Genomic DNA, 25,878 nt, shown 5'->3' on the forward strand with positions numbered 1-25,878 from the left:
AAGGATTTATTTCATTTCCATATTTTTCCTGATACTTCAACCAGGCTAATCTTTCACAAATTTTGAAGCATTAAATGAACGCAGAGGGATAGAATAGAAAAATAGAATAGAAAAAACCATAGTAGAGCTTCACTCTGCTGTGGGCAACAGGACAGGAAATTGTACCATAAGGAAACACAGACTCTTAGGGATGAATGAATCAAATCTGGCAAAAGGAGAAATTGGGGGGGGGGTAGAAAGACACTTTTCTCTATATTTAAATATCTAACCATTTAATTTTCTTTCTGGTAAATCTTTAACTTTCTAATGTCATCATTTTCAGTTAGGACAGAGATATTAGCCATTCTAGAAGATGTGATTATCCCCCAAAATAAAACATGAATTAATCCTGAGTGGATGACTGTAATTGGGCTAAACATTTGTTTTAAGGGAAGAGTAGTGTTACATTATGACCTGTAGACATACAAAACCAATCAATATTCAGAAAGCTCCGATGCCAGGTATATGACTTGTATAGGCTTGGCTCTTCACAGGAAGTTTTGTTCCACAGTTCATTTTTGTTTTTAAACTTTTTTTATTTTGTATTGGGATATAACCTATTAACAGTGTTGTGATGGTTTTAGGTAAACAGCAAAGGGACTCAGCCAAATGTATACATGTATCCATTCTCCCCAAACTCCCTCCCATCCAGGCTGCCATATTACACTGAGAAGAGATCCATGTGCTAGACAGCAGGTTCTTGTTGGTTATATACTGTAAATATAGCAGCCTGCAACTCATTTTTAACTGTGGTCTATGCCAGCATGATGGAGCAGACAGAGCATCTGTAGATTGGGCTGGCCAATTATTCCAAGCCCATCATAAATTCCTATTAGCTACTGAGGAAAAAAAAACCTGTTTTCTCATCTAAAAACTATTTAAGCATGCTGATTATATCAGAAACCATTTAACCTGATGTTGATTATTAGGTAATCACTCTCCATTGAAATCTTTGAAGTGACAGTGAAGTTATATAGTTCTTAGTCCATGAGAGATGGTTAAATAAGAAAAGCAGGGTTCTTCTCTTTAGCTGGTGTCATGTAGCAAGGGCAATCCATAGCTTTCTTGAGGGAAGACTTTGATATTATTTTGGGACCCACACTTAAATTATAACATGTACAAGTATTTTCTCTTTTGAGCTGTTGCAGATATAGTGCTTATAAATGGAATGTTCATGGGTTTTTGCTGTGGGAGGTAGGCTGTTATGCCAACTCTACTGCATTGCAAGTATGGAGGCTGTTGTTGGTGTTGTTTAGTCGCTAAGTAATATCCAACTCTTTTGCGATCCCATGGATTGTAGCCCACCAGGCTCCTCTGTCCATGGGATTTCTCTGGCAAGAATACTGGCATGGGTTGGTGTTTCCTTCTCTAGCAGATCTACCCGGCCCAGGGATCGAACCCATGTCTCCTGTATTGTAGGTGGACTCTTTACCTCTGAGCCACCAGGGAAGACCATATAGAGGCTGATATGTATGGAAATCTGTGATGAGGCTTGACAATAGGTATAGGACACCTGGGGTCAGTCATATAAGCTTGCTGGACTACAGATTTCTTCTTTGGGCTCTGCAAATGCTCTTAATATCATGCCTAGTGATAATAAAAGCTCATAAATAGCTGTTGAGCTTGAGTTCACAGACATTTATGGCGTTTTATTCCTTTGTATCAGGGGGGCTTTCTAGGTGGCACTAGCAGTAAAGAACTCACCTGCCAAAATAGACATAAGAGACGCAGGTTTGATCCCTGGGTTGGGAAGATCCCCTGGAGGATGGCATTGCAACCCACTCCTGTATTCTTGCTTGGAGAATCCCATGGACAGAGAAGCCTGGCGGCTATAGTCCATAGGGCCACAAAGAGTTGGAAACAACTGAAGCAACTTAGCACACACCCACACAAGATAAGTTTGCTCCTCAAGGGACAAGATATAATCATGGTTTGGCAAATTGGAGGGTTCATTAAAATAAGGGATCTGACACACTCCTACTAAAACCTGGAAGTAAAATCATTTGAATTCCCTTCCAAAAATCATCCCTGTCAGAGTCAAGGGCATGGGTTCATATTTATAAAATGCCCTGGAAAATAAATGTAAATTTCATGCGTTTGATTCAAAAATATATTTTTATCAAGTTTTTAGCAAGGCGTATGACATATTTGCATCTCTAAACTTGTACCCAGGGTGGAAAATACAGCAACAATGTACCCAGAGTGGAAAATGCAGCTAATTCACTTTTTGACACCCAAGTCAGACAGCTCATATTTCCAGTGTTCAGCCTTCCTGTGTTATGGTTTTGGGTCTGGTGGGTAGAGTCATGCATTTCTGAGGAACCTGACAGTATCCTCCTCAAAAGAATGGGAAGCTTGGAAGGTTGGTCTTATCCTGGTGCTTCAATATCACCCCATGAAAAGCCTAGGAACAGTGTCTTCCAGACCTATTTTCACTCCCAAATTATTCTTGTCATGGGATGTGCTAAGTCACTTACTCATGTTCAATTCTTTGCATCCCCATGAACTGTAGCCTGCCAGGCTCCTCTGTCCATGGGATTTCACAGGCAAGAAAACTGGAATGAGTTGCTACTTCCTTCTCCATGTGAAAGTAAAAGTGAAAGTCGCTCAGTCATGTCCGACTCTTTGCCACCCCATGGACTGTATAGTCCAGGGAATTCTCCAGGCCAGAATGCTGGAGTGGGTAGCCCTTCCCTTCTCCAGTGGATCTTCTCAACCCAGGGATTGAACCCAGGTCTCCCGCATTGCAGGCGGATTCTTTACCAGCTGAGCCACATGCTGTTGTATTAATTTTCCTTTTGTGTCTAAGAAACTATTTAACTGGAAAATAAAATTAGCCATAATGAGCTACTTTAAATGCTCTTTAGTAATTTCTATAAAACTGGATGTTGACCCAATAATGGCTGAATCCATTTCCAAATCTCTTACATTATTTAGCTCGATGGACGAATTTGTAAAGCCTCATAAAGCCTTCTTTAATCTCCTCAATCAGGTGTCATATTCACTCTTTGTTTGGTGGTGGTGGCTTCATCACTCAGTAGCGCCCAGCTCTTTGTGAGCCCATGGACTGTAGCCCACCAGGCTCCTCTGTCCATGGGATTCCCCAGGCAAGAATACTAGAGTGTATTTCCATTTCCCTCTCCAGGGCATCTTCCCGACCCAGGGATCAAACTCATATCTCCTGCACTGCAGGCAGATTCTTCACTGCTTAACCACCAGGGAAGCCCTACATACATCCATTATGGTCCTTATCTTTATTGCCCTTTGAATTAGTCTCCATGTAATCATTTTTTTTTTGCATTTCTTTTCTGTGGTTTATTTCTAGTTTCATGTAGGTGTGGTCAGAAAAGATGCTTGAAATAATTTCTATACTCTTAAATTTACTGAGGCTTGCCCTGTGCCCTAGCATGTGGCCAATCCTAGAGTACTCTTCGGATTATAGTCTTGCATGTTCTTATTGTCACTCTGCCATGGATGCTTCAGGCACTCTGAGAAGGGCCTTGTCTTTCCTACCCCTCCACTTATCTCCCAGGGATCCTAGGTCAGAGTACTGCAGTTTGGGGACCTTCTAAACACTCATTGGAATCGACTGAGGAAGTTTCTGTTGTCTTAGTGACTTTAATAATGACCTAGAATTTATTTGAATACAACAGAAAAAAATGTGTAGAGAATGCCTATAGAGTTGCAGACTATTCAGATCAAATTAGTCAGCAATTCTGATGGATATAAAAAGAATTCCACTTTAAAAATTTTCAATTAACTTTTTACTGAAACACTAATTCCATCAAAGAAGTATGGTGCTTTAAAAAGCTTTAACATCTAATTATTAACCTCCGATTTTAAAAAATTGAATGCTCTGATTTTGTAGATAGAATGTTCACAGAAGTGATTAAAAAAAAAAAAAACCTCCCTCAAAGCAGAATAAACAAAACGATAGCTCTTTTAATTATAGGGCAATGACTCTTTCAGAGCATATAAATCTTTCTGTTTAGTGACAGAGCAATATCCTGGATTACATAAAGAATAAATAGTTGGATCAATTTAAGATTTGCCTCTCTTTAAAATTTCTATATATAATACATTTTGATCTGATTTCCATTTTATTTCACTATTTTCATCTCTAGAAGAAGATAATATTTCACAAAGATCTTCTTAAAGAAATAGACTAAGATGATCAATTCTCACTGAAATAATAGCACATTAAAGCTACTTGTTCTCCATCAGTCAGTTTTGGCGGTTTTCTGTGTACTTTACCAAGATCACTTGATTGGCTATTATGTAAATGGTTTTGACTACTTTTAAAAAAGAGTTCCAAGCATAAACTATTTTAATGTTGGGTCTCCCATATATAAACATTATTGTTACAATGTTTTGGAAGTGAATTACAGTTGATACCCAGAAAAAGCAATAAAGACAGTAGTTTCTCCATGCTATTGTTTAAAATCCAGGCATCATCTCAATAACCAGACAGACATTACAGGATTCTTGTATTCCTCACTCTTTTTAACAAAATCACCTCCATTTACTATAATTTTGGCTCATTCCTTTCCCACTGTTGTACTATCTGCCATAAAAATTATCTCTCTGTAAAAGTGCTTTATTAACTTGATTGCTATCACCTATTCAATGAATTTTACACAAAAGAACTGGTTTAGGATTATATAACTTTTCACATATGAGAAAGAAATTGTGAGACGTGCTCTTCTCAGGGATACACATAATAGAGGTACAAAATACAGTTTTGGGAAAGAATAGCCATTCTTAATTGAAAAAGATTTAAAGCCATTTATTTCCTAAAATAGCAACCCATGTCTGTATCAGGCCAAGTAAAAAAGATGATCTGTTTTCAAAGCTGGAATCTTTTGAAAGCTCCAAAAGCTAGTTGATCAAAAAGGCATTTTCATCTATGGCTACTCAAGTAGAGGTAAGAGGCAATGAGGAAGCTTACACCACTGTCTACTCTGAATGAACTGCAGCTTAAAGCCAGTATGTGTACTGGCAATTTATCTGCAAAACTGGGCAGGCAATCTTGTGAGACTGGGCTTGAAAAGCGAATTTCAGGGCTTGCTTCTGTACAGAAATTCCATTTGAATATGTGCTTCTATTTTCCTCTGTTCAATAAAGTACAAAATCAGGTTCAGGATTTTAAAGGTCAAGCTTTTGCCCTATCTTATTAACATATGTGTTGGGCTTCCCTCACAGCTCAGTCGGTAAAGAAACAGAAGTTGCTCAGTCGTGTCCGACTCTTTGCGACCACGTGAACTGTAGCCCACCAGGCTCCTCTGTCCATGGGATTCTCCAGGCAAGAAGACTGGAGTGGGTTGCCATTTCCTTCTCCAAGGAATCTTCCCGACCCAGGGATCGAACCCAGGTCTCCCGCATTGCAAGCAGACACGTTAACCTCTGAGCCACCAGTTTAACCTTCTTTACCACCAGTTGGTAAAGAATCTGCCTGCAATGCAGGAGACCCAGGTTTGATTCCTGGGTTGGGAAGATCTGCTGGTGAAGGGATAGGCTACCCACTCTAGTATTCTTGGGCTTACCTGGTGGCTCAGCTGGTAAAGAATCTGCCTGCAATGTGGGAGACCTGGGAAGATCTTGCATTTTGATCAGTTAGAGAAACTGGACAATTTCACCTGATTGATGCCTGATATAACTGAAGGACAACTGATGGTGATTTTTTTTTTAAATTATATGGACCTAACAAATATTGAGTAGTTATTGGCTGGTTCATTGAGAATAGAAAGAACCAGATCATTGTTTATCTTTTTTAAAGAATCAGATTATAAAACATAACATATTCTTCCCCTCACTCTTCAAAGACTTGGAGTCCAATAAATATATGTAAATTGCAGCATAAAAAGTGTAAAGTAGATTTAGAATATATTTCATCAGAACTGGCCATGAAATACTGAACTGGCGTCCCACCAGGCTCTGTCCACGGGATTCTCTAGGCAAGAGTACTGGAGTGGGCTGCCATGCCCTCCTCCAGGGGATCTACCTGACCCAGGGATGGAAACTGCATCTCTTATGTCTTTCACATTGGCAGGTGGTTTCCTTACCAGTAGCACCACCTGGGAAGCCCTGTGTTTCACAAATACATATGCAGTTAATCACGTGCCAGCAGGTCTTTGTCACACTTCTGGGTGGCAGGCACGGATTAGACGCTATGCTGAAGCTGAAACTCCAATACTTTGGCCACCTGATGTGAAGAACTAACTCACTGGAAAAGACCCTGATGCTGTGAAAGATTGAAGGCAGGAGGAGAAGGGGACGACAGAGGATAAGATGGTTGGATGGCATCATCGACTCAATGGAACATGAGTTTGAGCAAGTTCCGGGAGGCGTGCCGCAGTCCATGGGGTCACAAAGAATCAGACATGACTGAGCAACTGCATTGAACTGATGCTCTTGTGACTAACCAAATTTTACTCTAGCAATCAGCACCATAAGTACAATCATATGCCCGGGGGAAAAAACTAGAAAAGGTTTCCTTAAGACAGACCAACATCTAAGCATTTGAAAATTAGCTCTTTTTTATACAATTTATAAAAATTTTATAGAAATTTGGGGAAGTATATTCTTGAGCTTCCTTAGAAACACTTAGGTGTTTCATGCACTTAGCGTGTACACACAAATGAAGAACACGACTGTGTACTCTTTGGATGACTTCTGTGCGTGCTAAGTCACTTCAGTCCTGTCTGACTCTTTGTGATCCCGTGGACTATAGCCCGCCAGGCTCCTCCATCCATGGGATTCTCCAGACAAGAATACTTATATGTGGGTTGCATTTCCTACTCCAGGGGTTCTTCCCAACCCAGGGATCGAACCCTCATCTCCCATGTCTCCTGCATTGGCAGATGAGTTCTTTACCACCAGTGCCACCAGGAAGTCCAAGTGACTTCTGGTATCTCCATAATTTTCAGCTTTGCTATTATAGAAAAAAAAAAGAAAAGATGTCCAGCAGCAGGTCATGTAGCTGGAACTATGGAAGAATGATTTCCATGTCAGTGATTCAAAAGTGCAGGCGTTCTGTCTAAATCCTTCTGGGATGGAAAGAATCCCAAAGTATTTAACACACTTTCCCTGCCTTATTAAGCAGAAACTTCATTATTCAATTTAACCTCTATTGGATGACTCATAGCCATCATCCAGAAGATTTAATTCAACATAGCATTTGCCGAATACCCACTATTTCACCATCATATTGGGATTTCCAGGGTATAACAATGACTAACAGTGGTCCCTGTACTTAAGAAACTGACACAGTACTATGGGAGCCCAGGTATGCCCATCTAAAAATGATGTAAGAGATTACGATTATGCCAAAGAGGAGCTAAAAATCAGTGCTGGGGATGCTGAAGAGAAACGGAGCCTACTTCTCTGGGGAAGGCAGTAAGCTGTCAGGGTGGAGAATCCGGGTCCTGCTCCCTCGGGCTGCAGCCCCTGTCTTAACCTTGCTAAGCCGTGCCCTGCGCAGTCCGCATGTCAGTACCAGTACGAAGAAGAGAATAATAACATCCCCTCTTGCATAAGGTCATCGTAGGAATGAACTGATGAAAAGCAGTATTTTTAAAAATGTAGGCCATAGAAGCAATTTAGCAGATCTAGCAACTGTTTTAAAAATAAGAGAAAAACCCCCATAGAACAGAAAATACCAGAGAATATCACAGTGCATTGTGTGTAGTAAGTGAAGTGTTGTTTACAAGGCTTTGGTTTTGTGTGTGTGTCTGTGTGTGTACTGGAGTGTGATCATAAAATACATTTCTGATTGTGAGTCATGAGGAAACAAGTTGGAAAACTTCAGGCAGACAGCATTTGACACAATGCGTTTTCCAGGTGGCTTGGGGGTAAAGAGTCTGCTTGCTCATGCAGGAGATGTAAGAGATGTGGGTTTGATTCCTGGGTTGGGACGATCCCCCTGGAGGAGGAATAGCAACCTACTTCAGTATTTTTGCTTGGAGAATCCCACTGACAGAGGAGCCTGCTGGGCTATAGCCCAGGGATTCACAAAAGAGCCGGACATGACTCAGCAACTGAGCATACATTTAGCACATAGCTCGCAACCCGGATTATCCCGATGGTGTGATCACTTGCCTAGAGCCAGACATCCTGGAGTGGGAAGTCAAGTGGGCCTCAGGAAGCATCACTGCGAACAAAGCTGGTGGAGCTGATGGAATCCCAGTAGAGCTATTTCAAATCCTGAAAGATGATGCTGTGAAAGTGCTGCACTCAATATGCCAGCAAATTTGGAAAACTCAGCAGTGGCCACAGCACTGGAAAAGGTCAGTTTTCATTCCAATCCCAGAGAAAGGCAATGCCAAAGAATGCTCAAACTACCGCACAATTGCACTCATCTCACGTGATAGTAAAGTAATGCTTAAAATTCTCCAAGCCAGGCTTCAGCAATATGTGAATCATGAACTTCCAGATGTTCAAGCTGGTTTTAGAAAAGGCAGAGGAACCAGAGATCAAATTGCCAGCATCTGCTGGATCATCAAAAAAGCAAGAGAGTTCCAGCAAAACATCTATTTCTGCTTTATTGACTATGCCAAAGCCTTTGACTGTGTGGATCACAAGAAACTGTGGAACATTCTTCAAGAGATGGGAATACCAGACCACCTGACTTGCCTCTTGAGAAACCTGTATGCAGGTCAGGAAGAAACAGTTAGAACTGGACATGGAACAACAGACTGGTTCCAAATTGGGAAAGGAGTATGTCAAGGCTGTATATTGTCACCCTGCTTATTTAACTTATATGCAGAGTACATCATGAGAAACGCTGGGCTGGAAGAAGCACAAGCTGGAATCAAGATTGCCAGGAGAAATATCAATAACCTCAGATATGCAGATGACACCATCCTTATGGCAGAAAGTGAAGAAGAACTAAAGAGCCTCTTGATGCAAGTGAAAGAGGAGAGTGAAAAAGTTGGCTTAAAGCTTAACATTCAGAAAACTAAGATCATGACATCCAGTCCCATCACTTCACGGCAAATAGATGGGGAAACAGTGGAAACAGTGGCTGACTTTATTTTTGGGGGCTCCAAAATCACTGCAGATGGTGACTGCAGCCATGAAATTAAAAGATGCTTACTCCTTGGAAGGAAAGTTATGACCAACCTATACAGCATATTAATAAGCGGAGGCATTACTTTGACAACAAAGGTCTGTCTAGTCAAGGCTATGGTTTTCCCAGTGATCATGTATGGATGTGAATGTTGGACTATAAAAAAAGCTGAGAGCCGAAGAACTGATGCTTTTTTTTTTTCTTTTTGATATAGTGGTGTTGGAGAAGACTCTTGAGAGTCCCTTGGTTGCAAGGAGATCCAATCAGTCCATCCTAAAGGAGATCAGTCCTGGATATTCATTGGAAGGACTGATATTGAAGCTGAAACTCCATACACCTGCTACCTTGATTTGAATGTTGTCTGGACCTGCTGGAAGTTATGTTCTTGCTTCCCTGAAGATTTGCTTAATTCTGAGGTGTGGGGTACACGGAGGAGAGTCAGCTGCTACAAGTCTCACTGGCTCATCCAGAAACATCTACTGAGCCTTCTGACATGCAGGAACTGGCTAGCAACATTATCTGAAACTGGAATAACTGAGGTGGATCACAGCTCATTGATATAATGTTTAGGCTTTCTGATTTTTATTCTTCATCAATGAGAAGTTTCCCCTGCAGAAGGAAATGACAACCCACTTCAATATTCTTGCCTGAAAAATACCATGGACACAGGAGCCAGGCAGGCTACAGCCCATGAGGATGCAAAGAGTCAGATGCAACTGAGCAACAAAAAGTTCGGGCTATCTAATTTCACATTTCTACATCCATCAGCTTAGCACTGCAAAATAGACAATGTCTACATCCTCGTGCTTCTGTAATATATAACCCTTCTCACAGTCTGCTTTTAAATGGGGAGCATTATTAGAGAGGAAGTCCAGGTTAGCTCCTTTCTACCTGGGACCTTACAAGGCTAGTTCACGTCTTCAGATTTCCATCACTCCTCATAGAGCATGAATTGGTCATCCAAACCATTATATACTAAAATAATAACCACGGTCCCAAAATGATATGGATGAATTCCTGAATCAAACAGACTTTGAGATTTTGCTCTGACTGGGGAGGTGGATGTCTCATGGCATCAACTAGCCCCCTACAATGAGATTAATGTTTACCAAGCACCACTTTTAGGCAATCAGTCTTGAGACAAATTTACAGTGTCTTGTCTGGCAACACACAGAGTTTCATATTATTATGCTTTTTTACTAAGCTGACCTGAGAGAACACCATGAAACAAATGCCTATAATCAGACAAGGCATTTCACGTATTAGGGGAAAGAGCCTGTGTCTTTTAACAAAGCCCTTCCACAAGGAAGGGGGATGAATCGAGGACCTTCAGAGAAAATCTACATCTGTTAAGGAGGTTAGCCGAGCGACTCTTATAAAGAAGATTAAATTACAGAGTATGCTGTGTCCTAATTTATCCTCCCATGTTCTACATTTGACTATGAAGTCATTTCAAAGAAAAAAAAAAATCGGATACATGAGCAGGGAAAATATAGAGAAGTAGGACTGCCCTCTTGTGTTTCTTTGGCTACATAGGCAGAAACGCAAAAGCCTCAGAAAATTGATAGCATCCAGTTTTCTGACTTAAAATTAAATTGCAGAAACTAAAGACGGGGAAAAAAAATCCCCCCTTCTAGTAATTTATAGTTTCTTATTCACTCCATGGGAACGCACAGACTAGTAGAGGGAATTTTTCAATTCTTCACTTCTGAAGACTTGCATTAGTTCTCTCTGATCTTTCCTTGTAATGGTATTATTTTAAAAATAGGTCTCATATGAGAAATCTCTGCATCTCACACTCAATTTTGCTGTCAACCTAAAACGGCTGTAAAAAATAAAGTCTATTAAAAATAGACCTCATGGTCTTAAATGGTGTTTGAAATAGACGAGTAGCAGTGAGGCTCTAGAGATGGAAGAAAACTGATTCTGATTACTTTTCATTATTGAGGACAGCTCTGGGGTTCTGGGCTTTCCCAGAAGCTTAATAAGTGGCACTTCCCAGGAGACCATAGGCACCTCGGTGATAACTGTACTTCTAGATCAACAGTGTTTGTTTTTTTTTTCAATATGGTCCATTCTTGCCTAGAGAATCTCATGGACAGAGGAGCCTGGTGGGCTACAGTCCATGGGGTAAAAAAGAGTTGAACATGACTGAAATGACTTAGTGAAAGTCACTCAGTCATGTCTGAATCTTTGTGACCGCCGGGACTATACAGTCCATGGAATTCTCCAGGCCAGAATACTAGAGTGGGTAGCCTTTCCCTTCTCCAGGAAATCTTCCCAGCCCAGGGATTGAACCCAGACCTCCCACATTGCAGGCAGATTCTTTACCACCTGAGCCACAGGGGAAGCCCCAAATGACTTACCATGCATGCAGATAGCACAGGCTTCCTAGGTGGCACAAGTGGTAAAGAATTAGCCTACCAGTGCAAGAGATGCAAGAGGTGTGGGTTCAACCCCTGGGAAGTTTCCCTGGAGGGAGAAATGGCGACCCACCCCAGTATTCTTGCCTGGAGAATCCCATGGACAGAGGAGACTGGTGGGCTACAGTCCATGAGGTTGCAAAGAGTCAGATACGACTGAGCACATAGCAGAGCAAAAGACAGCCAGAGACGCCCGATAGTGGTCGGAAGACGTCAGCGGGGTGAAAAGTTGATTGCATTTCCCACCTTTTATGATTGGCTTGATCTCACTACTGTAATTTTTGGAAGGCTCTTGTTGAGAAGGTTTTGGGAGGTTGAATCCCATTATTCTGTGCAGGGAGAGACTGGAAATCCCTGGGCAAATCATTTATATTCCATCTTATAGACTTTTCCATTATGAGATCAGGCTAGTAACTCCTTTTTATAGGATGAAATTTGTAGGCTGGGAGGATGAGGACTAACACGGCACCCTAGGTCCACAGATGTGAGCTTGCTCAGCAAAGCCTCAGTCACTCAGAACTAATTCCAAATAAGCCAGCTGGGGGCTTTTAGTTTAGACGTAAAGAGTCAATTGGGAAGACAGATGAGAGTGAGCTGCTGGTTGTCCCTATACCTTTCTGGTTTCTCTCTAGTTTGTTGGAGTCAAATAGTAATTGTGAGTCCTATGGCAAATAGACGAAGGAATGACTGAATAAAAATAAAGAAACCCCACATTGAGAGAGTAGCTTTGACACATATATGCTACCTTGTGCAAACAGATAGCCAGTGGGAAGCTGCTGTACGACACGGGGAGCCCAGCTCAGTGCTTTGTGATAACTTAGAGGGGTGGGATGGAGGGAGGCTCAAGAGGGAGGGAATATATGTATACATATGGCCAATTCATGTTGTTGTACTGCAGAAACTAACACAATACTGTAAAGCAATTATCCTCCAATAAAAAAATAAATGAAAAAAAAAAAAAAAAGCCCTTCGAATGCTAGTGAAGTGTGGACACGCTTTCAGCAATAAGTTAGCATCTCTTTGGTGAATGTGATGCTATGTCAGGGCTGATGAACCTGCACAGGGCCCTCAGGGCTTGGCCTCTGAGCAGAGGAACGGGGCCACCCACTGTTGTCATCTACGCTGCTCTGTATCTCCAGACTTTGATGGCAGGATGTGAGGCAGGATTCAGCAGGTGAGAATTAATAGCATGTTTGCAACCAAATAAGGAAGTCACACAAGTTCTGAAACCCAACTGTGAGCATATTACTTCTAAGTCTCCACTTTAACTCCAGAGGTGCTGCTCTTGATGTATAAACAGCGGAACGTACAATTGATAATTTTCAGTGAGAGAAGAGCCCCTGTGAGCCTCAGCCCCACTCTCCCCCTGGCTCCCCACTGTTAATCAACCTCACTTTTTAGGGGGCCACCAGGCCTCTGGACCCATTTAGATGCCAGACTTGGGAAAACATGCCATTTTAATTAAAAATTAATTACTAAATTAGTTCAGGAATGCTATTTAGTCTTTAAAAGGAAGGAAATTCTGACACATGTTACAGCGTGGATTCACCTCGAACACACTCAGTAAGATAAGCCAGGCACAGAAAGAAACACTATCTGATGCTGCTGATATGTAAGAGAGTCCTAGACTTTCTTGGGTTGGGAAGATCCCCTCAAGAAGGAATGGCAACCAACTCCAGTATTCTTGCCTAGGAAATCCCATGGGCAGAGGAGCCTGCTGGGCTACAGTCCTTGGGGTTGCAAAGAGTAGGACATTACTGAGCGACTAATATACACAGACTTGGGGTGGTTGCCAGGGCCCAGGGGAGGAGAAGTGGGGAGCTGGTGCTTAATGGGGACAGAGTTTCAGTTTGGGAAGATGAAAAGAATTCTGGAGATGGATGCTGGGGATGGTTGCCCAGCAATGTGAATGGACTTAATGCCACTGAACCAAACACTTAGAAAAGGTACATTTTATGTTATAATATTTTACCACAATGAAGCCAAACTTAATTTGCATATTCATTCCACAAGCACTTGAATGGCTATGCAGGTCAAGTTTTATGCCAGGAGCTGGGAGATAGAAGGATGGACTGGATATAGTGCCTACCTCAGGAAAGGCCATAAACATTTCTGTGAAGACATCATCAATTTGATGAACCATTTTTTTGTTTTCTTTATGATGTCCTTCTTGGATATTCAATTTTTTATTGTTTGTTTAACAAATAGTTTAACTCTGTAAGTATTATTCAGTGATGATATTAATGAAAATAAATACTGCACTTTGAAATATTAAGTACTCTAACTTTTAATTCTTCCACAATGAATGAAGCTAACTATTGTCCTTGGGGGCTTCCCAAGTGGCCCTTGTGGTAAAGAACCTGCCTGTCAGTACAGGAGACTCAAGTGGTAGAGGTTGGATGGCTGGGTTGGGAAAGGGCATGACAGCTCACTCCAGCATTCTTGCCTGGAGAATTCCATGGACAGAGGAGTCTGGTGGGCTGCAGTCCATGGGGTCACAGAGAGTTGGACGTGATTTAGCAACTGAGCACGTGTGGGTGCATACACACACACAGAAACACACTGTCCTTGGGAGGGTCACAGATTGTTGATAAAGTCCCTCATTTCTAGGACAACAGGGTTTTGTCTGCTGCTAAGTCTCAGCGGGAAATGGGCAGGGAAGGAAAGCAAGGTGGGAAGTGGAAAGCAGGTGGGGGAGGCATTTGAAGACAAGTGCAACAGCAAAATCAATAGGCGTTGCCCACTGGCTATCAATGAAGCCTTCTGGGTTTTGATTCTGATAAGCCAGCTGGCAGTTTTGTGGGAACTCACCCAATAAACAATAATTCCAAACAATTGTGTCCCTTGGAAGGATTCAGAAGTCTATTTTCAAATGAGGTGGTAATGAGAACCTTGCTTTGTATGTGGAGACAGCAGAGAGAAAAATAAAACCACTGGGAAGACCCAAGTAGGTGGAAACAAAAGGAGGATGACCCAGATGGGAGACTGAGGCTTGTTTCTGGAAGGTGCTTGAAAGGAACGGGGTGGTTTACAAACTTACTGTGGGGTAGGGGTGTGAGCAGAAGACTGTGTACTTTCGGATGACGCCGTTCAGCTTGAGTGGCGGTAGCCACGACACGAAGACCATGGAGGCGGAGGCCGCTGCCGCCTTGACCCCGGCAGGGGGGCCTGGAACTGGAAAAGGAGGATATTTAGTCACAAGATGAGGGTCCTTCCCCCTCCCCCAATGCTGCACCCAACTCTGTCCCCCTACCCCATAGGACCCCACTGGCCTGGCCACGCTCTCTGCTGTGCTCTTCAGGAGTCAGTGTTGGAGTCTGAATTGTGTCCCCCCCAAACCTGTGCAAACTACAAACTGGTACCTGCCGATCCACCTCTACAAGGATTAAATCATGGCCACTGCAACCTCTGACTTTCAACACCCCTGGAAAGGAGTTCAATGTGGAAATCAGGAATGCGGCCCTCTGTGCTCTGGGAAGAATGGGCAGAACGAGTCTTCAGATAAAGCAGATTTTATGAGCCCACTTCTTGCCTCTCCTCATATCTAGAAAAGCACTAAAATCTTTCATGGTGATCTGCTCCTTATGACCAGCAGTGAGTCTCTGCCAAAACATATGTTTGATTGTGAGTAACTCCTTCACAAAAATCACATATACACTGGCCATCCCCCTACTTCTTTGGGGTGGTTTCTCAGAGCTATCTGAAAACATGTCTCCCGAGATATAGTCCTCATTATGCCACAAATAAAACTTAATTCACAATTCTCACATTGTGCTTTTTTTTTCCCAGTTGACACCCACATGTTGAAGCTCTAACTGTACTGCCCCAGAAAGTGACCTTATCTGGAGATGGTATCTTTACAGAGACAATCAAGTTAAAGTGGGGTCATTTGGGGGAGCCCTGACCCAGTGTCTTTGTGAAAGACACAAAGGCTGGTGTCTTTGTGAAAAAGGAGGTGCGGACACAGAGAGGCCGTGGCAGGGGGAAATGATGCAAAGACACAGGGAGAAGATGCCCTACAAGCCGGGGAGCTGTGCTCCCTCCCAGCCCTCGGGAGGAACAGACGCTGGCTACAACTTGACCTTGACCTTGACCTTCCGGCCTCCAGAACCGTGAGAGGACACATTCCTGCTGTTGGGCCCCCAGTCTGAGGGACATTGCTATAGCCACCCTGGGTGCTGACACAATGTCTCTCGGACCAGTGATCTGAGAACTGCATAAGCCCTATTCTTGGCCATGTCCCCTGAGAGCTCACTTCAACAAGAATCCTGCTCATTCAGTTTAGCCAGTGTGCTCAGTCACTCAGTCATGTCCGACTCTTTGTGACCCCAGGGACTGTATGAAGCCTGCCAGGCTCCTGTGTCCATGGGATTTCCCAGGCAAGAATACTGGAATGGGTTGCCGTTTCCTCTTCCAGGGGATTTTCCTGACTCGGGGATTGAATCCGTGTCTCCTGCATCTCCTGCACTGCAGACAGATTCTTCACTGCTGCTCCACCTGGGAAGCTGCCATACTACACTTGAAATTCCCACAAAGTCTGATCACCTTTGATATCTGATCTAAGTGTCCATTCTCTGTCACCCCTAGGTACTATCTGATCATCCTTATTTGCCTTCTGCAAAATTCCAGTGAGGCCAACTTAGCCTGAATGCCCTTCCTCCCTGATGTTTCCTTTCAGTCAGCTAAACATTTTATTTATTTATTTATTTTGGCTGTGCTGGATCTTTGTTGCTGTGTGTGGGCTTTCTCTACTTGTGGTGCACAGGTTTCTCATTGCTGTAGTTTCTCTTGTTGCAGAGTAAGCACCTGGACCTCCTCTCTGCAGCAAGGTGCTCGTAGAGCTCACACATCTAACAAACATCCGATCACCCCAGCATTTCCACTCTTGACTCACAAACCTTAGAACTATCCTTTTCCAAACAGTTCACCACCTTCTCTCTGATGCCTCCCTCCTCCCCTAGCGCAGGGAATGGCACAGCCATCTTCTTGGTTGCAAGAGCCAAAACTAGAATTTCTCTTCCCTCCTCACTGCCTGTCAGTGGACATGTAAAGTTGCCCTTTAAACCTCCATGTGGACAAATCCAGTCAGATACTGGGCTTTCTTCCTGGCTCTATGTCATTCCTTAGAACTGGACCCTATTTTAGGTCGCCAGATGTGGGGTGCATCTCCCACATCAGGTCATTGACACATGATGACCGATAGCCTTAGGCTCCTCTTGCCTGGGGTCACTTCCCACCCTCCACCTCGTCCTTGACAACACTTACTCATCACTCATCTTCTGCTAACTCCCACTTTCTCAAGAAAGCCTTCTCTGCCACCAGCTTTGATGAGGTTAGGGCTCCGGGGTTCTCTGAAGACTCTTCTTCATGAGACTTGGGGTTGTAAACCCACTCAGGAGTGACTGGTAAATATCTGATTCCCCCATCAGTCTGCAAACCTCACCAGGTCACCCTGTGGTCTACTCTATCTCCAGGGCCCTGGCCAGTATCTGGAACATATGAGGTCCTCCAAGCAGACTTTCTAAATGAGCTCAGTGTGGCAGGCAGGGTTCTAAGACAGTGCCCAAGATTCTCACCCCCTGATGTACACACCTGCCTAATTACTTCCCCCTCCATGTGGGTGGTACCTGTCACTGTGATGGATGGATCATTCTCAAAATCAGGTTATATACTGTGCAAACGTGAAGGGATTTTGCAGATATATTAAGGACACAAACAGCTGGCTTTAAGTTAATTGAAAGGGGAGTACCTTGGGTGGGCCAGACCTAATCAGATGAGCAGCTTAAAAGAGGATCTAGAGGTCAGACAGGGGTTGGAACTGTAGAGACAAGGTCCTGTGGGTGATGAGGGGCGAGCTGCCCCACTGTGACCACATGATCATGAGACCCTGCTGGGCCATGTGACAGGGATGGGGGCACGGCCTCTTGGAGCCAAGAAGATGGTCTCAGCCCTGAGGTCACATGAAATGGATTCTGCTCAACACCAGTGAGCTTGGGCTTCCTAGGTGGCTCAGCAGGTAGAGAACCTGCCTGCCAATGCAGGAGACATAAGAGATGTGGGTTTGATCCCTAGGCTGTGAAGATGCCCTGGAGGAGAGGATAGAAATCTACTCCACGATTCTTGTGTGGGGCTTCCCTCATAGCTCAGTTGGTAAAGAATTTGTCTGGAATGCAGGAGAGCCTGGTTTGATTCCTGGGTCAGGAAGATCCCCTGGAGAAAGGATAGGCTACCCACTTCAGTATTCTTGGGCTTCCCTTGTGACTCAGCTGGTAAAGAATCCACCTGTAATGTGGGAGACCTGGGATCGATCTCTGGGTTGGGAAGATCCCCTGGAGAAGGGAAAGGCCACCCACTCCCATATTCTGGCCTGGAGAATTCCATGGTCTGTATAGTCTATGGCGTCGCAAAGAGTCGGACACAACTGAGTGACTTTCCCTCTTTCTCATTCTTGCCTGGAGATAGAGAGGAGCCTGGCAGGCTACGGTCCATAGTGTCACAAAGAGTTGGATATGGCTAAGCATGCACACCAGTGAACTTGGGTGAGGACCTAACCTCAAGTGAGACTCCAGGCCCAGTACCCATGGTGATTTCAGCCTGTGAGGTCCTGAGTTGGGGGTACTCAGACAACGGTACCTGGACTCCTGACCCCAGGAAATGGTCAGATAACGAATTTGTATTTTAAGGTTTTGAGGATTTGCTGTACAACATAGAAAATGCATCCATATAGTCCAGCCATCTAATAGTGTATCTTAATGTGAAACATCAATGTTATGGCTCTGTAAAAATACTGCCTTGATTTGAAGTAAGACAGAAGTCTAAGAATCTTACAGACACTTTGATCAACTTCATTTTTATCATCATCCTCTTTCTGGCCTCAATGATCAGCCATAGGCAGGGTTGTGCATGTGTGTGTGTGTGTGTGGTTTATGGCTTGTCTGGTGTGTGTAGTATTTATGTATGTGATGTGCTTTGCGATTTGTGTGATGTGTGAAATGTGAGTGTATAGTATGTCTGCATGTGTATTATGCAAACGGTGTGTTTGTGTGTCTGTGGTGTATATGATACACGGGGTGTGTGCTGTATGTGTAATGTGTGTTTATAGTGTGTGTGCACATGTGTCATGTGTGTGTATGTGGTATGTGTGGTGCGGATGGTATGTGTCGTGTGAGTGCCTGTATGTATGTGTCTGGTATGTGTGGTTTGTGGTGTGTATGCACTGTTTATGTGTGCATGTGTTTGGTGAGTGTGGCTTGTGGTGTGTGTGTATTGTGTACATGTGCATGCTTGTCATGCATGTGTACATGATGTGTGTGGAGTGTGTGTGGTATGCATAGTGTAAGTACACGACTGTGGTGTGTGTGTTTGTACATATTGCATATTTGTGTGGTGTATGTGTATGTGGTATGTGTGGTGTGTTACGTATAGTGTAAGCATCTGTGCATTGTGCATGTCGTATGCATGTACTGTGTGTGTGCATGTGTGTCATGTGTGTGTGTGATGTGTGTTATGTGTGCACCTGTGTGTGCATGTGACCCACCAGCACACCTGGGCCCACTGGAGCCAGAGCTCCACGTGGCTTCTCTGAGCCATGAGCAGGAGACGCAGGGCTGCAGGGACACACCCACGATGGGAGTATCCTCACACCACTCCAGGACGTCTGGCCTTTGCTCTCACAAGAGCTGTGGTTTCCAAACAGCCTTTAAAGTATCATGTGGGAGACCCATGTGTAACATGATGGAAGCGGAGGGGCTCTTCCTGAAGCAGAGCAGGGAGTCCCCCAAGGGCTTCCTGATCACCCTGGACACCTCTGGGGGCCCCAGGAGCCCGTGTGAGGATCCCCATGGTGCAGGGAGTTTTGATGCCCATAGGGTGGAAGGCCTCCTGGGATGTCCTGGTCTACTGTGTGGCTGTGTGTGTGACTACGGCACAGAGCAAATCCCAACCCTGCCAGCTGCAGCAGGACTCTGGAGCAGGGCTGATACAAAGCCTTCTGTGTTTCCTGAAGGGCGGCACTGCTGGTGGCTAGACAAATACACACACACACACGCACACACACACACATGCGCACACACACATGCACACACACACACAGAGTCTATCACTTCTAAGGTAAACCAAAGTGCAGTTACTCTATCATCCGAGAACACACCATCCGTGCCGTCCAGGGGATGCATGGCTCAAGATAGGAATGGCCAGAGGACTCAGACATATCCTGATTCTGTTGCTTTCTCTCTTTCTCTTAGCTCCACTTTCAGATGTCCTAACAATGAGATTGTTAACCACGCAGGAGGGACCAAAGACCACATATCACAGCTCCTGTTGACCTTCCCACACGTCAGTTCACAGAGCTCTGTGCACTGTGATGCGTTCAGTAAATATTAAACCATCTCTATTTATACACGTGCAATGTTTACTTTGCAGAAAAGGATCAAGGCCGAATTACCTTATGCATGCAGCATGAAAATAATTGGAAAATTATTAGATTGTGTTTGTGTGTATTCTGTTTCTCCATGGCTTTGCTCAGATTACAATCTCAAGCAAATAAAATGGTATTAGGATTTCACAAACATTTTAGAATTCAGAATTAGTTGTCTTGTGTTCAGAACCAGAAAGCTAGATCCACAAGTAATCTTTTGTGGTCTTGAAGCAATAATAAAAATGCAAGTTCTCATTGACTGAACAGTTCTCACTGAACATTGGGATGAGAATCTGAAATGTAAGCAATTCTTCCAGATCTCAAGAATGTATCCACAGACCATGTCTACGGTCCTGATGTATCTGAGACTTGTCTATGGGCCCAATAATGTGTCCAACAGTCTACATCACAGATGTATATGAAGGATTTCCATATTCTTGGAGAATATGACCAAGAATCTTTATGCTGCTGCTAAGTTGCTTCAGTCATGTCCAACTCTGTGCAACCCCATAGATGGCGGCCCACCAGGCTCCCCCATCCCTGGCATTCTCCAGGCGAAAACACTGCAGTAGGTTGCCATTTCATTCTCCAGTGCATGAAAGTGAAAAGTGAAAGTGACGTCACTCAGTCGTGTCCAACTTTTAGCGACCCCATGGACTGCAGCCTACCAGGCTCCTCCACCCATGGGATCTTCTAGGCAAGAGTACTGGAGTGCGTTGCCATTGCCTTCTCCAAGAATCTTTATAGACACTGATAAACTACTTCAGTTCAGTTCAGTCCAGTTTAGTTGCTCAGTTATGTCCAACTCTTTGCAACCCCATGGACTGCAGTACACCAGGCTTCCATGTCCATCACCAACTCCCAGAGTTTGCTCAAACTCATGTCCATTGAGTCGGTGATGCCATCCAACCATCTCATCCTCTGTCATTCCCTTCTCCTCCTGCTCTCAATCTTTCCCAGCATCAGGGTCTTTTTCAAGGAGTCAGTTCTTTGCATCTGGTGGCCAAAGTATTGGAGCTTCAGCTTCAGCATCGGTCCTTCCAATGACTATTCAGGGTTGATTTCCTTTAGGATTGGCTGGTTTGATCTCCTTGCAGTCCAAGGGACTCTCAAGAGTCTTCTTCAGCACCATAGTTCAAAAACATCAATTGTTCAGCACTCAGCCTTCTTTTTGCTCCAATTCACATCCATGGCTGGCACAATTCTTCACCATTTCTAGACCGGTGAGTTTTTTGTGTGATTCTGGGAGATAGGCTTATTGTTATACCAATTTTTCTCTCCTTTCCCCCAGTCTCTACTCTGCTTCTTTTTGAACATGCTAATGGTTTATCTCAAGTAAATATTGACCCTCGGTTTTGCGCTACTCTTTATCCACTCACTACCACAAGTGGAATTCCTGACTCCTTCCTGGGGTAACTGATATACCTGAGGCAGGACCTTCCACAATCAATTGCATCTCCCCTTATTATTAGCACTGGATATGAAAGAAGGGAATAATTGATTTAAAAATTAGACTTTGGGTCTCAGGGCCAAGCTTTGAGATAGAACTCTATGATGATTTCTAAATTTGGAGGAGTAATTAAAAACTGATCCCAATGAGGGAGCAGTGGAGAGGCTTCCCCTTTCACTGGATTTCTGTACTTTCTTCTGAAAAATGCAGGTGTCAAAATTCATGTTGCCAATCAATTTGTTCTTTAAATACTAATTCTAGTGACATCTGTGTTATTGCTTAGCAATGCAAAAGACAGTTCCACCCTCGCTCTGAAGGAGTGGAGATCAAATAATCAAATGTCTAGTGTCAGGAACTGTCCCACTATGTGTCAAGCTAGGTGATGTTTGCACACATCAATTCACTTTCTAGATTTTAATTCTCTGCAGTCTGATTGACATGGAAATTTGGTACATGAAGATGGTTCAGTTCAGAGAAAGTGTGATAAGGTGCCTAAGTCCCCTGGGCAGCAGGTGGCATAGCAAACATCTTGATGAGACTCTTTGTTTACTGCATTTAAAAAATTAGGGACTTCCCTGGTAGTCCGGTGGCTGAGACCCCACACTTTCAATGCAGAGGGCCTGGGTTCGATCTCTGGTCAGGGAACTAAAGCCCACATGCTTCAGCTAAAAGGTAGTGTGTGCTGCAACTGAAACCCAGCACAGGCAAATGAATAAATAAGTAAAAATTTTAAAAATTATTTTAAATTTAAAGTTTATTTTTAATTTTTAAAATTTATTGTGTTTTAAATTTTAAATTTAAATGTATTTAAAATTAAATTATTTAAATAATAATTTAAAGAATTAAATTATTCAAATAATAATTTAAAGAATTAAATTATTCACTCAGGATGTAGCTTTGCAGACATCTCTTTGAACCTGTGACTTCCTAATGGCATGGTATTTTGACCTTCAGTTCAGTTCAGTCACTCAGTCATGTCTGACTCTTTGCGACCCCATGAATCGCAGCACTCCAGGCCTCCCTCTCCATCACCAACTCCTGGAGTTTACCCAGACTCATGTCCATCGAGTCGGTGATGCCTCAGATTTCCCTAAAGAATCCAATAACTGAGCAAGATGACTGGGACCTGCCTATAACTGGGAATAATTACTCGTGTGTACTAGAAAGATTGGGGGTGATGAGGTTTAATCTGTGTGCAGGAACTAGAATGCAAGAAGGGCTAGTGAAGATGATGGTGGAAGGGTGGATGGATAGGCTGCTTCAAGGGCAGGGCTCGGTTCCCTGAGGGGAGAGCAGAGAGAGGTGCTGTGAACATCAGGGGAGTGTCCTTAGGAGACAGACAAGCTGAAGGGGAGAGTGTCTCCAGGCCTCCAAGTGCATGTCCCTAGCCTGTTCCCACAGGACAGTCATGGGGCAAAGCAGCAGCATGCTTATATTCTAGGTAGCAAAGGACATTGGGCTTCCCAGGTGGCGCTAGTGGTAAAGAACCCGCCTGCCAATGCAGGAGACACAAGAGATGCGGGTTCAGTCTTTGGGTTGGGAAGATCCCCTAGGGGAAGGCATGGCAACCCACTCCAGTATTCTTACCTGGAGAATCCCATGGGCAGAGGACCCTGGTGGGCTATAGCCCATAGGGCCACGGAAAGTTGGACATGACTGAGTGACTGAACACACACACACACACACACACACACACTCACACACACACACACAGTAAAGGACATCTACTCTGCCCATACATAGGCAGTCATGAGCAGTGAACAAATAGCTCTTCCACCCCTGCCCTGACCAGCTTCCTAGGGAACTTAGGCTTGAAAGAAGCAAAAAAAAAAAAAAAATTGTGGAGCCAAAACAGCACAAAATTTAGGTATAGTGGTTGCATCTCAACCCTGGCTCTGGTGTAATTCTGAACTCCAATCTGGAAAGTTCCACACAGGTATCAATTTGACATCAGTTGCCCCTTCCTTTATTAAGGTGGAAACTGCTTTTTTACTATTGCTATAATATGTTTGCTCATGCTTCATCGCTCAGTAGTATCTGGCTCTTTGTGACCTCCATGGACTGTAGCCCGCCAGGCTCCTCTGTCCATGGGATTTCCTAGGGAAGCATACTGGAGTGGGTTGCTATTTCCTTCTTCAGCTATAGTATGTATCAGAAGTCAAATTATTCTTCAGCACATCTTGGATAAGGCACCCCAGGCTTTCCCTTAAAATAAAAAATGATTTGCCATACAGTTTTTGTCAGATTGGGAAACAGCCATATAACAAGTCCAAACTGCATGGAATGGTAAGATTAGTGATCTGAGAAATGTGCTATAATTAAAATTTTACTAAATTATCATAAACCTTTGTAAAAGTGAAAGTCGCTCAGGTGTGTCCAACTCTTTGTGACTCCATGGACTATACAGTCCATGGAATTCTCCAGCCCGAATATTGGAGTGGGTAGCCTTTCCCTTCTCCAGGGGATCTTCCCAGCCTAGGAATCAACCTGGGGTCTCCTGCATTGCAGGCGGATTCTTTACCAGCTGAGCTATGAAGGAAGCCCCAAAAACCCTTGTAAGAAATTTTTAAAAATTAACATGAAATTCTCAATTGAGGGCTTATTTTAATGTTACTCCAACAGGATGATGTAGATTATCACATAATTTTTAAGTGGAGAGATGGAATTGGTCAGAGCTTACACTGATAGCTGAAGAGTCACTGAAATTGTTCTAATGGGCATCCCAGGTGGCTCTAGTGGTAAAGAATCTGCCTGCCAATGCAGGAGATGTAAGAGACGTGGGTTTGATCCCTGGGTAGAGAAGATCTCCTGGAGCAGGGCATGGCAACCCACTCCAGTATTCTTGCCTGGAGAATCTCACAGACAGCAGAGCCTGGTGGGCTACAGTCCATGGGGTTGCACAGAGTCGGACACAACTGAAGCAACTTCCCACGTGGCTCCCCAGAAAAGAATGAAAAGTTATAGTGGAAGAGAGAAACAATGGGTAATCAAACAAAGGTGACACCGGAAGTGTGGTCTGAATCATGCTGGAATATTCTAGGAGGGCAACAAAGAGTTTTCAAGGAGCCACGTCAGGAATCGGTGGGTGAATTAACCCTCTGACCTAGCCTTTCTGACAATGGCTCCTTCCTGGGAATGTTGCCATGTGGCATGAGCCTTCTGTTTGTCTCCTGGAGGTTCAGATGGGACCTGAGCCCCCCACAACCTGCCCCCGTGCTCACCATCCTCTTTGGTCCGGGTGAAGATCTGCTCGCTCCGGACGCCGTCTCCAGCCCGGGTAAAGGCCAGCACCTGGATGCTGTAGTTGGTGTATTTCTCCAGCCCATCCAGCTCTAGGGAGGGCTGTGTGGTGGTGACGTTTTTAATCTCGCCCAGCTCTGGAGGACAAGAAAACACAAGCATGTTACCATGGCTGTTGGCATGTTCTTATTGCTGCCTGGTGCTGGGCCCCCATCAATCACTCCCTGAAATCACTCAGGGGTGTGGGCACAGCCTTCGTGAGATACTGACCCTCTGCGGTCTCTTGAAAAACATCTGCACCAAATTGCCACAGAGTGCCAGGAAGAAAAGAGGTCTGGAAAACAGCAGTTCAGTCCAGTTAAGTGTTATAAACCCAATGCCAACAGGCCCGTCCGGAACTGTCCCCAAGCAGGAGTAACCCAGCAGTGTTCCCTGCACACTGGCCCCAGGAAGCCAGGACCACGTAGTCTCACTGCATAGAGATACTTCTAACTGCTCATTAAGAAGCTTCTACAAGTCGAGCTTAGTTTTCTGGTTAACATAAGCAGACTCCTTTAAGGTACATGTGTTTTCTAGCACCTAACTTAAACTGCGGTAGCCCTGCACACTCCTCCTATCACCTGGAGTGAACCCCTTGCCCACATGGCAGGCTGATGTGTCAGGAACGCGTCATCAGCTAAAAATGCTTTGTGTTCTGCAGCGGGATCAGATAATGACATGCAAAGATGGAACTTCATGCTGGCCTGCCTGAAGCCCATGACGCATGGCAGCTTGAGAAAACTCACAGGGCCTTGGGAAATACCGGCAGGGGTGGTCTGGATTTAGAAATGAGCCATTGGCAGAGGAGCTGGAGGAGGAGAGAGGAGCCAAAGGGCTGCCCACCTTTAGGGCAAGTGGTCATTTGTGGAATGTTTGGTGCAGCCTGACCCCTGTGCCTGGTGGGCTGGTTTACTAAGAATGGGGGTGGGAGATGGGCCAGGAAGGAGACCTCCTTGGTGTCTGGTCATCTCTGCACATGATGTGCCCACAGTGCACGCAACACTCACAACAAGCTGTCCCACAGTGTCTCTCGCTTTCTCTGGCCTCAGGAAACACAGCTGACACGCCACGTTGCTCCTAAGGTGGCCTGCACTGGGTTCCCATGCTAATTCATTCACTCAAGACGAATATCCTTTTGTTTCCACTGGCTGTTCCTTTTACAGGAGGGGAAACTGAGGCAGAGAGAGGCTCAATGTCTTTGCCA

General features: G+C 44.2%; 1 protein-coding gene across 1 annotated transcript in view; it reads right to left on the bottom strand.

Annotated features, from left to right (window-relative positions):
• DSCAM (DS cell adhesion molecule) overlaps positions 1-25,878 on the bottom strand; it is an 827,097-nt gene that overhangs the window by 83,484 nt on the left and 717,735 nt on the right. The window contains exons 20-21 of the mRNA XM_042237343.2: positions 24,617-24,772; positions 14,570-14,703 (exon numbers count right to left, since the gene is read on the bottom strand). Coding sequence (XP_042093277.2) covers positions 14,570-14,703; positions 24,617-24,772 — 290 coding nt within the window. The remainder of the gene's footprint in view (positions 1-14,569; positions 14,704-24,616; positions 24,773-25,878) is intronic.

The sequence above is a fragment of the Ovis aries genome, chromosome 1 (genome assembly GCF_016772045.2).
Source record: "Ovis aries strain OAR_USU_Benz2616 breed Rambouillet chromosome 1, ARS-UI_Ramb_v3.0, whole genome shotgun sequence".
Classification (NCBI taxonomy): domain Eukaryota; kingdom Metazoa; phylum Chordata; class Mammalia; order Artiodactyla; family Bovidae; genus Ovis; species Ovis aries.